Here is a 12,906-nt window from a genome sequence, read left to right on the forward strand (position 1 = left end):
ACTATTTGTGTAGAATGATTATTTTATTTAAAAAAAAAATTAAAAAAAATAAAATAATTTTTTATTAATTTTTTTTTTTATGTATTTTAAATTTTATTCTATTCTTATTTTTATTCTTTTATTCCTCTCAACTAAATTCCACTTAATTATTTTGATATTAAGGAAAAGATTTTTTTTAAAATGATTATGTATGTTGCATTAGGTTAGTATTAAATTTTTAGAATTTTTTTTTTAGAAAATTTTGAATAAGTTATAATAAGAAAAATAATATTAAAATATTTTATTATATGAGTAAATGTCTTTTTTATATTAGTAAATAACTATTTACAATAATTAACACGTATATTATTATGAAAAAAATTCATTTAAAAAGCTCGAAACTCATGAGGATGCACCAAAATATTTCTTTAAAAGGGTGCACAATAAATTTCTCGAAAAAAAATATATTCAAAAATATTACTTATTACATGACTCCAAATAATACTTACAAAATAGAGATGATATAATGTTAGTTTAATTACTTAACTTAAGAATAATAATTAGCTACATCTTTGATCAAAGATGATATGTTCAAATAAGAAGACCCACTACCTTCTTGATCAGTAGCTCTTTTAGCCATATCTCCAAGTATTCTAGCTCTTTCTCTTCTATTTTTCACTTCATCATCATCTCCACGGTCCATCATCAAAATCTCAACGGCTCTCCTCACTTCATCTCTCTTAACCAACACCCCAATTTTTTCTTCATCACCCCACCTAACCGGAACTTCAACACCAACCCTAACACCAATCCTCAAAACTTCTACAACCAATTTCTCATTCAAAAATTGCTCAGCAAAAAGAGGCCAAGTTATCATTGGCAAACCAAAACAAACAGCTTCAATAGTCGAATTCCAGCCACAGTGAGTCAGAAACCCACCAATTGATTTATGGGCTAATATCAGAATCTGTGGGGCCCAACCCATTATCAACATACCTTTTCCCTTAATCCTTTCCTCAAATCTTTCCTCCTTTAGCCAATTCTCAAACTCATAAAACTTTTCTCCTGGTTTGACCACCCATATAAAGGGTTGACCAGAGGCTTCCAACCCCAACCCCAGCTCTATAAGCTGTGAAGGAACTAAACGACATTGACTACCAAGACATGCATAAACGACTGAGTTTGGTTCCATTGTGTCAAGCCATTGTAAACACTCCCTGTCGTTTATCAAGGTCCGGTTCCCTCTCTCCAATTTATCCAATTCGTTCTTATTGGAAAGACAAACCGGTCCAATACACCACACTTTGTTGTTTAAGGCTTTACCGTATTTCACGGAACACCCTTTCTCCAGCTCATCAAAACTGTTGACCACGACCCCAAACGCCGTCGTTTCGGCCTCCTTCATTCTGTCTCGGAAATCATCCAAGTCTGGCTGAGTAACGAACGCTCCTGGCAACTGGGCTCTCGTGATTTCAATTCTTTGACGATGAGGCAGTAGTTCCGGAATCGGGAATGGCTCGGAATCGGAATTGACCGAATTATGAGAGTTGTGGAGCTTGATGTTATGAGAAGCTAAGAGAGAAAAGCAGCACATGCCGTGAAAAACGATTCTTGGAATATTAAACTTCTTGGCGGTTTCAGAAGTCCAAAACAAACACTTGTCAGAGACTATGCAAGTGATCGGAATCGGATTCCTTTCGAGGTATGATTCCAGTGGTTTCTGAAGCATGTTGAGAGCTTTGTAGAATTGTCCCAAGAGGTTTCTAGATGGCAAACTGTCGAGATTCTCGTACCCGATTGGGAGGCCTACTTCTTGGCTCGGGAATGGGAATTGGACGAGCTTGATTGGGAGTCCGGAATGGGATGCCCGAGTAATGATTGACTCGAATCTGGAGGCATTATGGGGGGTGGTTACTAGGCTAACGTATACTCCACGCTCGGCAAAGAGTCTGGCCATGTCTATCATGGGAATCATATGGCCTTGAGCCATTAATGGGATTAACACAAAGTGGGGCTGTTGTTTTTGTTTCCAGGGTTCCAAAGCTGCCATTATTTTTTTGCAGGAATCGGATTCTGTCAAACAATTAATCGATTTGTTGGGGTTACTACAATGAACAAGCTAGGTGGACTCTGTTTCGTTCATAATGTTTAATGTTCAAGTAAATTGTACAAGCAACAACCTGACATGGGGTATGATATATAAACATATATAATATGGTTTATGATATTATATTTATAGGCGAGTGGTGACAGATATATATATATATATATACATGGTGAGTTGCAAATAGTCGGTTAGGTGATTTACATGAGGAAGATTTTCCTCTAGTTTCTTATGATCGATCAAATACTACCGACGTTCCTACGAAAAATAAAAGGAATAAATAATACTACACACGTTTACTTTGAATGATTCAAATTCAAAAAACGAGACGGACGTGCATTACACACTATGACACTAATGACTAATGTGGATGCTTTTTATAGGTGCTAACAAAATCCCTTTTTAAAAGATGGTGTCCCACTGTTAAATCAATTTAATTCTAAGATAGAATTATAAATGCGGTGTATTGTCATTTTTAAAAATATTTTATTAAAATTTAAATTTAATGGTAATGTAAAATATACGTTAAATTTGGCACAAGCTAAAAATTATGTCCAAATTTAGCATAAAAAGTAGCATGAGACAAATGTTAAAACACAATAAATACTACATTTTTAATTATCTTTTTGCCACTTATTAATATTATTTATTAACTTTGAATAAATATTTATAAGGAGCATTGCTATTAGGCACCAGTGGTGACTAGCACTTTCTCGAAATGTCGCGTTGTGATTGGCTAGCAATACTCCCTAAAAATTATTATATTAAATTATATGGGACCCGATACTTAGTTGGACCAATAGCGATATTTTTTAGGAACCACTTGCTTAAGTTAGTTAGAGTTGTTAGGGTTGTTTTATCATGTTAAATCAGTTTGTTAAATGCTGGAGCCAATTCGGTTGTAAGTTAGTTATGCAACTAACAATTCTTGATTATTTGGGGCTATATAAGCTCAGCCCTCTTTTGTAAAATTATGCAGAGAATTCATAATAGAAAATCAGCTCTGTTTTCCCTCTGCTATTTTCTTTCTTCTCATATGGTATCAGACGTAATCAGGCCTCCAGCTTCCATGGCCAGACCTTCGACCCGTTCCCAGGATGGAGCTCCTCCTTCCACGGTCGACAATCACACAATCGAGATCAATTCCGATCCCGTTCAAGCTCCCAATTCTTCCGCCATTCCTGTTCGCAACCCACAGATTCGGACTCAATCTCAATCGACAGATCCTTCTCCCCAGGACCAAACCACCATTGTTGACGACAACGCAGTTCAAGCTTCTCACCCTCGCTCGATTGCTGAAGATCATTCCAGCCCCTACTATTTGAGCACCGGTGACCACCCTGGCCTTGTCCTCGTGTCCACAGTCCTCAATGGCCCCAACTATCAACCATGGAAAAGAGGTATTACAATGGCCTTTGCTGCCAAGAACAAAGTCTCGTTCATCAATGGCTCTCTCCCTCGGCCAGAACCTGGTAACCCCTCTCTCAATTCTTGGTTAAGGTGTAACAATACTGTAATGTCTTGGTTAGTTAATTCTGTAACTCCTGAGATTGCACAAAGTATTATGTACTTTGATTTAGCTACCGAAATGTGGAACGATCTTGCTGAACGTTTCAATGAGGGCAATGGCCCTAGAATTTTTCAGTTGCAAACCCAACTCACTCGGCTTCAGTAGGGTGATTCTTCGGTTTCTGCTTATTTCACCAAAATGAAATCCCTATGGGATGAGTTGAAAGAATTTCAACCCATAACCACTTGTTCTTGTGGTGCAATGAAAATTTTCTTGGATTACTACAACCAAAACCAAGTCCTTCAATTCTTGACTGGTTTGAATGAGTCCTATGCCTCGGTTCGGGCTCAAATTCTATTAAATGAACCTATTCCAAACCTATCCCGAGTCTTTGCAATGATCATTCAAGAAGAGCGTCAACGATCCCTTGGATCCTCTGAAATTGTTCCTTTTGCTGCTGCCTCGTCTTCAACCAATCCCCCAAGAGCAAAGAAGCCTAGGCCATCATGCTCTAACTGTGGCAAACCAGGCCATTTGGTTGATAAATGTTACTTTTTGCATGGATTCCCCCCCGGCTATGGTGATAAGAAGAAGCAAGACAAGGGAAAAGGGAAGGCAAATACTGCTTCCACACACAACCCGAAACCTGAGAATGACCACCAGCTTACACATGCTGATATTACTTCTCACTGCCAGCATCTCATATCACTTCTAAGCCAGCAGCTAGGACATACCAGCAATGCTGAAAACCCAGCCAGCAACCCTGCAATTTCGAATCATGCAGGTATAAATTCTCATTCCTTTTCTTGGATAATCGATAGTGGTGCAACTCACCACATGTGCTTCAACATTAAATGTTTTTCCTCATTTACTAATGTTACTTTCCCTAAGGTTGTTACATTACCAAATGGACAAGATGTCCCTGTTCAAAAGGTTGGAACTGTCAAGATTAATAACAACATCACCCTACATAATGTGTTGTATATCCCACAGTTTCACCTCAATCTTTTTTCCATTACTGATTACATGCTTCATAACTCTAATGATATTGTGTTTCATCGCAATTCTTGTGAAATCCAGGATCTTACTCTGAATGTGGTGATTGGGACAGCTAAAAGAAGTGGGAAATTGTACTTGATTCAACAAGACAATCCTTCTGCTACAGCCGCTGCCATTTTCCCTTTTTCTTTCAATAAAATCAATGTAAACCAATGGCACAATCGCCTTGGACATCCTTCGATGTGTATTTCAAGTTTTTTCAATAAAGAACATAATATTTCACATCCAAATTCTACTAAACATTGTCATATATGCCATTTGGCAAAACAAAAGCGCTTACCTTTCATTTCCAATCACAATTTCTCAAAGAATGTGTTTGATTTGGTTCATATGGATATTTGGGGACCTTTTCATATACTTAGTGTAGAAGGTTACAAATACTTTCTCACTATCGTCGATGACAAATCAAGATTTACTTGGCTTTATTTGCTCAAGAATAAATCCGATGTTCAAAATGTCATTCCTACCTTTTTTAACATGGTTTGTACCCAATTTTCAACATCCATTAAAGCCATAAGATCCGACAATGCTAAAGAGTTAAACTTACAATCTTTTTTTGCATCTAAAGGTATATTGAATTACCATTCTTGTGTAGAAAGACCACAACAAAATTCCGTTGTTGAAAGGAAACACCAACACATATTAAACATTGCTCGGGCACTAGGATTTCAATCCAATTTACCCTTGGTTTATTGGTCATACCTAGTTCAAACCGCTACATATCTCATGAATAGGACTCCCTCTAAAATGCTTAAGGGTTTGACTTCATACCAACTATTGCATGGTACAAATCCTAAATATGACCACCTTCGAAGTTTCGGGTGTTTAGCCTATGGCTCCACCCTCCCTTCTAGAAGACACAAGTTCACACCAAGAAGTCGAGCCTCGGTTTTCATTGGCTATCCTCAAGGCATGAAAGCCTACACACTTCTTGACATTGAAACTAAACAAATATACATTTCAAGAGATGTGGTTTTTTATGAAACAATATTCCCTCTTTTTTCAGCAACATCCACTTCTAAAATTAACCATTTTTTATCTGATAGTATCATTCCCACTACCAGATTGATTCACCAATCCACTAGGGAGTCTCCCCATGTGTTACTCCCAATTAATTCTACTATACCAGCAATGCAGCCAAATAACTCACAGAATTCTGGTGCAACTAATATACCAGATTCTGTCGACAGGCAGCTCAAACCAGCAGGTTGCACACCTCCAACTGCTGCACTCGACACTCCAACATCTGGTTCTCTCACACCAGACCTCACCGCACCTGTTTCTCTCTTGAAACCTGATGCATTAAACATCCCACCAGCTGGTTCTATACCCGATTCTGCTACAACAGTCCCTATACCAGATGCTACAGCAATTCCATCTCCCAAACTTGTTGCATCAGACACTACAGCAGCTGGTTCTTCACCAGATTCTGCTCCAACAACCGATACTTCAGTTGGTTCATTACCAACACAAATTCACATTGACCAACCTTGTCTCACAACTTCAAGGACAGGAAGAGTCATAACAAAACCAAAACATTTGACAGATTACATCTGTCATGCTTCCTCCACCGCTCACCCGATTGAGCAATACCTTTCCTATATTAAACTTCATCCTACCTTTCGAGCAGCTGTTCTTGCAGCATACTCAGAAATTGAACCTCAATCTTATGCTGAGGCTTCTCAATTTAAACATTGGCTCTTGGCCATGGACAAAGAAACTGACGCCCTTGAACGCAACAACACTTGGGTTGTCACAAAATTACCCCCTGGCCACAAAGCCATTGGTTGTAAATGGGTATACAAAGTCAAATATAATGAGAGTGGAGGGGTTGAACGGTTCAAAGCCCGTCTAGTAGCCAAAGGCTACACTCAAAGACATGGCATTGACTACTCTGAAACTTATGCCCCGGTGGCTAAGTTTAACACCCTTAAAATTTTTTTAGCTCTCGCAGCCATGAATAATTGGAACGTACACCAATTAGACATCAACAACGCTTTTCTTCATGGGGAGCTCCATGAAGAAGTTTACATGAAAATTCCTCCGGGTTACAAAGCTCCTCCCAACACAGTTTGCAAACTAAACAAAAGCATTTATGGCCTCAAGCAAGCCTCTCGACAATGGTTTAGCAAACTAAGCCAAACTCTCATTTCCGATGGTTTCTCTCAATCACTTTCGGATAATTCGTTATTTACAAAAAGAACCACCACCTTTTTTCTTGCCATCTTGATATACGTAGATGACATAATCATTGCTAGCAACAATGACAATGCCATCTCCCACTTTAAAACTTATCTCCATGACAAGTTCAAGCTCAAAGACCTTGGCACTATTCGTTTTTTCCTTGGTCTAGAAGTTGGTAGAACAAAACAAGGCATTTCGGTCTCTCAAAGACCTTTTACCATTCAATTACTCAAAGATACTGGGTATATGGGTACTAAACCCGCTTCCACTCCCATGGAGACGAACCTCAAACTTAGCAAAGACAAAGGGAATCTCCTTCCCGATCCCACACCATTTCGAAGCCTCATTGGCAAATTAATATACCTCACCATCACAAGACCTGACATCACTTATGCGGTCAATCACCTTAGTCAATTCTTGACTTGCCCTCGCATTCCACACCTCCAAGCTGCTCACCGCATCTTGCAATACTTAAAAACAACACCTGGACAAGGGCTATTTTTTCCCTCAAACACAACACCATCGGTTTCTGCCTATGCCGAAACTAGTTTATCCCCTTCAAATGTTCAAATCTCTTTCTTTTCTGACGCTGATTGGGGGACTTGTCAAGACACAAGAAGGTCTATTTCTGGTTATTGCCTCTTTCTTGGCAACTCCCTTGTGTCATGGAAATCGAAAAAACAACAAACCGTCTCTCGTTCTTCGGCCGAAGCTGAATATCGAGCCATGGCTAACGCAACCTCCGAACTCACATGGGTCCTCGCTCTCCTCAAAGACTTTGGCATCAATCATTCCACCCCGGCTTTGCTCTATTGCGACAACACCGCTGCCATTCACATTAGTGAAAACCCGGTCTATCATGAACGCACTAAGCACGTGGAAATTGACTGCCACTTCATTCGAGAGAAGGTCCAACAAGGCTCCATCAAACTACTCCATGTTTCCTCTCACAACAACCTCGCTGACATATTTACCAAAGCTCTATTGCCTACCCCTTTCTCCAACATTGTATCCAAGATGGGTTTAATAAACATATACACTCCATCTTGAGGGGGGCTTTTAGGAACCACTTGCTTAAGTTAGTTAGAGTTGTTAGGGTTGTTTTATCATGTTAAATCAGTTTGTTAAATGCTGGAGCCAATTCGGTTGTAAGTTAGTTATGCAACTAACAATTCTTGATTATTTGGGGCTATATAAGCTCAGCCCTCTTTTGTAAAATTATGCAGAGAATTCATAATAGAAAATCAGCTCTGTTTTCCCTCTGCTATTTTCTTTCTTCTCATAATATTGACACGTAGGAGGGTGACCAGTGGTGCCCTTTAGCATTTCTCATTTATAAGATATTAAAATAATATAAATAAATTTTTATTTTTATATTTTGAATGAGCATTAATGGTAATATTGACTTTTATAACTAATTTGCACCTTGTAGGGCTGTTCATCGAAATCAAAATACTGTAGTTTAAAGTCGGATGGCGACAATCTGAATCACTGTAGACCGTAATCGAGGAAACCATTTTTGGTGGTCTGGTTAATCCGGACCGTTTACCGCTAAATGGTTCGGTTGCGGTTCGTAATAAATAGTTAATGGTTAAACCGGATCGGACCGTTTATTATAAATAATTGATTTATACATATTTTATATGTGACTATATGTATAATTTTGAATTTTTTTGTTTGTCAAGATTTTTATTACATGAATTTTAGATTTTTATGTTATATTTGACCTTTAAGAATGTTTTTATATTATTATTTATATGTTATAGATCTATTACTTATCATGTATAATATATATTTTGAAAAATAAAATTAAAAACTTAGTGGAAATAGTACAATTACTTAAAAACATAAATAATTATAAGGGTAATTTGCGGCATAACCTTTTTAAGTGGTCAGGTTCTTGCAACTAATCCCCAATTCTAAATTTTTGGTGGTAAAACATCCTAAACCCTAGTTCTGTTAGCACTTAGCCCTTTCCATCCATTTTTTGCTGTTAACTGCCATGGTGGAATGTCTACGTGTACACAGTGCACACGTGGCACAATTTTATTGGTCCACCTAAATAAATATTTTAAAAAATAAAAAATAAAAAAATTTCTTTTTCTTTTAAAATTAAAAAATTAAAAAAAAAACAATTTTAAAAAAATAAAAATTAAAAAAAAACCTAATTCCCTCTTTCTCTTCTTCTCTTCTCGTTCTCCCTCTCTCTCATTGCCCTACGCACCGCCCCCTTCTTCTTCTTCTTCTTCTTCTTCTTCTTCTTCTTCTTCTTCTTCTTCTTCTTCTTCTTCTTCTTCTTCTTCTTCTTCTTCTTCTTCTTCTCTGCTAAAAAAATTAAGAGGAAATAACAACAAGTTAAAGCCTAGTTTTGCTATACGATAACTTTGCCTCCTCTTCAATCCGAAGCCCAAACCCAATTAGATAAAATCAAATCAACTGGCTCCAATCCTTCTCATTTCACAGTATAACATCATTATCTTTACACCCAGATGAAAGCAATAGACCCAAGCTTGTTGTACCGAAGAACAGTGACGACCCCTTTATGCCCATTCAATGTAGTTTCATAGGTTCCTTTCTCAAAATCCCAAATTCGAATACTTCCATTTGCATACCCAATCGCTACATGCAATTAAACCCTAACTTCACTCCCGAAAGCAAACAGAACAAAACATAACATTAAGAAGCTAAAGTCAAAAGGTTACCAGAGATGAATGTGATGCATCGACAGCGATTGCGGTGACACCGATGGAAGGACCACGAGAAGACGCAGATGGGTCTAGGTTTTTGATGCGGACGCCTTGTTGTACATGCCAAACCCCGACCTTCTCGAGGGTCGGGGCAAGGAGGTGTTTCCTAGAGCGGTCGTAGGCAATGTTTGATTCGATGGAAGCGATGACGCCAAAGGCAGAAGCGGGCTCGTACCTCAAGTAGGATTTCACCATGGCTTTGCTGCTTCTGCTTCTCTGTGTTATGACTCTGAGAGAAAGAGAAGAACAAGAAGAGAAGAAGAGAAAGAGGGAATTAGGTTTTTTTTTTTTTAATTTTTATGTTTTTAAAATTATTTTTTTAATTTTTAAAGAAAAAGAAAATTTTTTATTTATTTATTTTTTATTTTTAAAATAATTAATTTTTTATTTTTTTAAATATTTATTCACGTAGACCAATAAAATTGTGCCACGTGTACACTGTGTACGCGTAGACATTCCATGGCAGTTAATAGCCAAAAATAGATGGAAAGGGCTAAGTGCTAACAGAACTTAGGTTTATAAGGTATTACCACCAAAATTTTAGAATTGGGAGTTAGTTGTAAAAACTTAGCCACTTAAGGAGGTTATGCCGCAAATTACCCTAATTATAAATTCCACTTAAATTGTAGTTTCAAACCAAACCAAACCGTTTTTTATGGTTTGGTTTGAGAAATTTATTGGTCTGTTTTGGTTTACAATAATCAAAAAGCTGTTATACTGGTTTGGTTCAAAAAATATGAAAATTCGGACCAAACCAATCCATGAACACTCCTAGCACCTTGTGCATTAGAGCACAAATATAAAAAAGAGATTATTTAACAAATACATAAAAATAATAAAAAAAAATTATAAGAATGCAGTTTCAATGAATTTTAAATATTTTTACAAATTTTTTGATATTATTACAGAAAATACGGTCTTTTTATGTTGTACTCTTGTTAATTTGTTGTTAATTTTTTGTTATTTGTAAGTTATTTTATGTTGCTGTTTTGATGTTATTTTCATATTACTTTTATGCAGTTTTCTTGTTATTTTTATGAAAAACCGTAAAAATATATATATAAAAAAAAAAATTAAACGTAAAAATATAATTTTTTTACAAAAAATAGTGTCTTATGTAATTATTCAAATAAAAAATGGGCCAAATATAGCTTTATGTATATTTTTGGCCAAAATAACTAATTTAATTTATATTAAATATGCTAACTAACTCAGTTAATATCTATATTAAGAATATCTACCTAACAAATTATCATTTTAATCTTTAATTATATATTAAAAAAACATTTATTTAATAAATTATTAGTTTTATAACTTTTAATATATTTTATTAATATTTCTTAATGTTATTTTTTATTAATTTGAATGACACATTTAGTAAATTGTAACTACAGTAGAACCTCCATTTAAAAATACTCTATTTAAGAATAACCTCTAATTTGTTATAAAAAAATCAAGTCCCAATTTGGGCCAGTTATAAATAAGAATAACCTCTAAATTGTAATTAATTATACATTTTTTAAGTCCCATATTACCAAAGTATACCTCTATATAAGAATAATTACATCTTAATAAAATATATATATGTATTTTGTAAATTTATTTATGTAAAATTAATAATTTTATTTTAAATTATAATACATGTATGAATATTATATTTACTCTAAAATATTTCTATTATGATATCGTATTAATGATTATTTATTCTTATTGTTGTTACGTTGATATTTTTTGGTTTTTTAATTTTTTTTTTTTCTAGTGTAACTCTATTTAGTTATAACCTCTCAATTAGAATATAATTTATTTGGTCCCAAATGTATTCTTGGATAGAGGTTCTACTGTATAATCAAAATGAATAAATAATAGAATTGAAAGAAATAAAATATTATACAATCAGAATTATTTTATTACGTATAAATAACAAGAAAATGTAATTAAAATGTTTCAATTTAACTAAACTATAACCTTAGTAAAAAAATTGAATAGTTTAAGTAAATATATATTTTCTTTTTTTCTTTTACATTAAGAGTAACTTTGTTACTCGATTTTAAAATATTTACTTTGATGTTTTTTTTTTTTATTTTCCAAATAAAAATAAAATTATCTCATATTCTCTTCCTCCCTTAAATATATATCAACCTTTTATTAAGACTCATTTCTCATTTACTAGATCCATTAAAGTTCTTATTAAACCATCCTTTAAAGCTCCAAAAAAATACATTCAAGCCTCCAAATTCAGCTAGTGCCAACTCAATACCAGAAGTCTAATTTGTGACTCTTGAAATTCCACCTAAACTCCCTCCACGGTAGATGTACAATGTTATACCCACATCCACTTTGGTGCTATTTCCCTTGCTTTATATTCATGGTAGTAAGGGACTTTCAGTTAGCACTTGTATTGGTCTTCTTGATACACGAATGAGGAAATATCAACATGCATGCAAGTACAACTACTATTGAAACTACTTTAAATCCAAGAACAGTGGTCGTCACTTTGCTTCCCAATTTCAACATGCCTCTTAGAGACAATTGACTGAATGATGCTTTTGAAATAGAAGTGGAAACAGTAGGAGTGGATCAAGACCCAACTTCTCTTGGTGCCACACTCCATTATTAGATGGCATATTGGCTCCAAGATCATGCTCTTGATCTTAAAATCCCTCAAACATTAGACGCTTTACTCATCTCCATGGATTGCAAACAAGTACCTACCTGTACACATATCCCAAAGCAAATGACCATTGACGAACTCATAAAGCTTTTACCCAAATTATGGGTCACCAATTATGAAAAGCTTCACAAGCCACAACTTCTGCTTCAAACCACAACTGAGCCTTCCTACCATACAAAAGAAGATGGATATGTTAAAATTGTTTTTGACAGAAGCCAAACAAAACCACCTAGCTATTTTCGCACCCAATATGTCATCACACCCATCAACTAACAGATGCAGAGATAATGTACTTCAATTCCCATGGAAAGTAAATTTACGCTTTTGAATCCTCAGATGGGCATAAATATTGGGATGTTTATAACTGTAAAAGTTCTCTAAAAGATGATGAGCCCTGACGACGTCCCACTCTAAGAAAGCGACTCAAGCAAAAGCTAGAAAATAGCGACAAAAACATCGGTCTATTAGGCCAACCATCTAGAAAATTCAACTATATAGTCAAATACTCTACACAAAAGAGCTACAATTAGCCTACACTAGAGCCCACCAAATGGGATTCAGATGATTCTTCAATAGCTTCACAGCCACAAACAGTCTTGCCTTGTCATAAAAAAACAAGCAAAATAGATGGAGAAGCATGGAGAAAATTTTT

At 35.5% G+C, this 12,906-nt stretch overlaps 1 protein-coding gene across 1 annotated transcript; it reads right to left on the minus strand.

Annotated features, from left to right (window-relative positions):
- Positions 1 to 364: 364 nt before the first annotated feature.
- On the minus strand, positions 365 to 2,381 carry LOC115708960 (UDP-glycosyltransferase 73D1). Its single transcript, XM_030636984.2, has one exon. The coding sequence runs from the start codon at positions 2,027 to 2,029 to the stop codon at positions 527 to 529; it is 1,503 nt and encodes a 500-aa protein (XP_030492844.2). The 5' UTR covers positions 2,030 to 2,381; the 3' UTR covers positions 365 to 526.
- Between the last annotated feature and the right edge of the window lie 10,525 nt (positions 2,382 to 12,906).

Source organism: Cannabis sativa, chromosome 3 (genome assembly GCF_029168945.1).
Source record: "Cannabis sativa cultivar Pink pepper isolate KNU-18-1 chromosome 3, ASM2916894v1, whole genome shotgun sequence".
Taxonomy (NCBI): Eukaryota; Viridiplantae; Streptophyta; class Magnoliopsida; order Rosales; family Cannabaceae; genus Cannabis; species Cannabis sativa.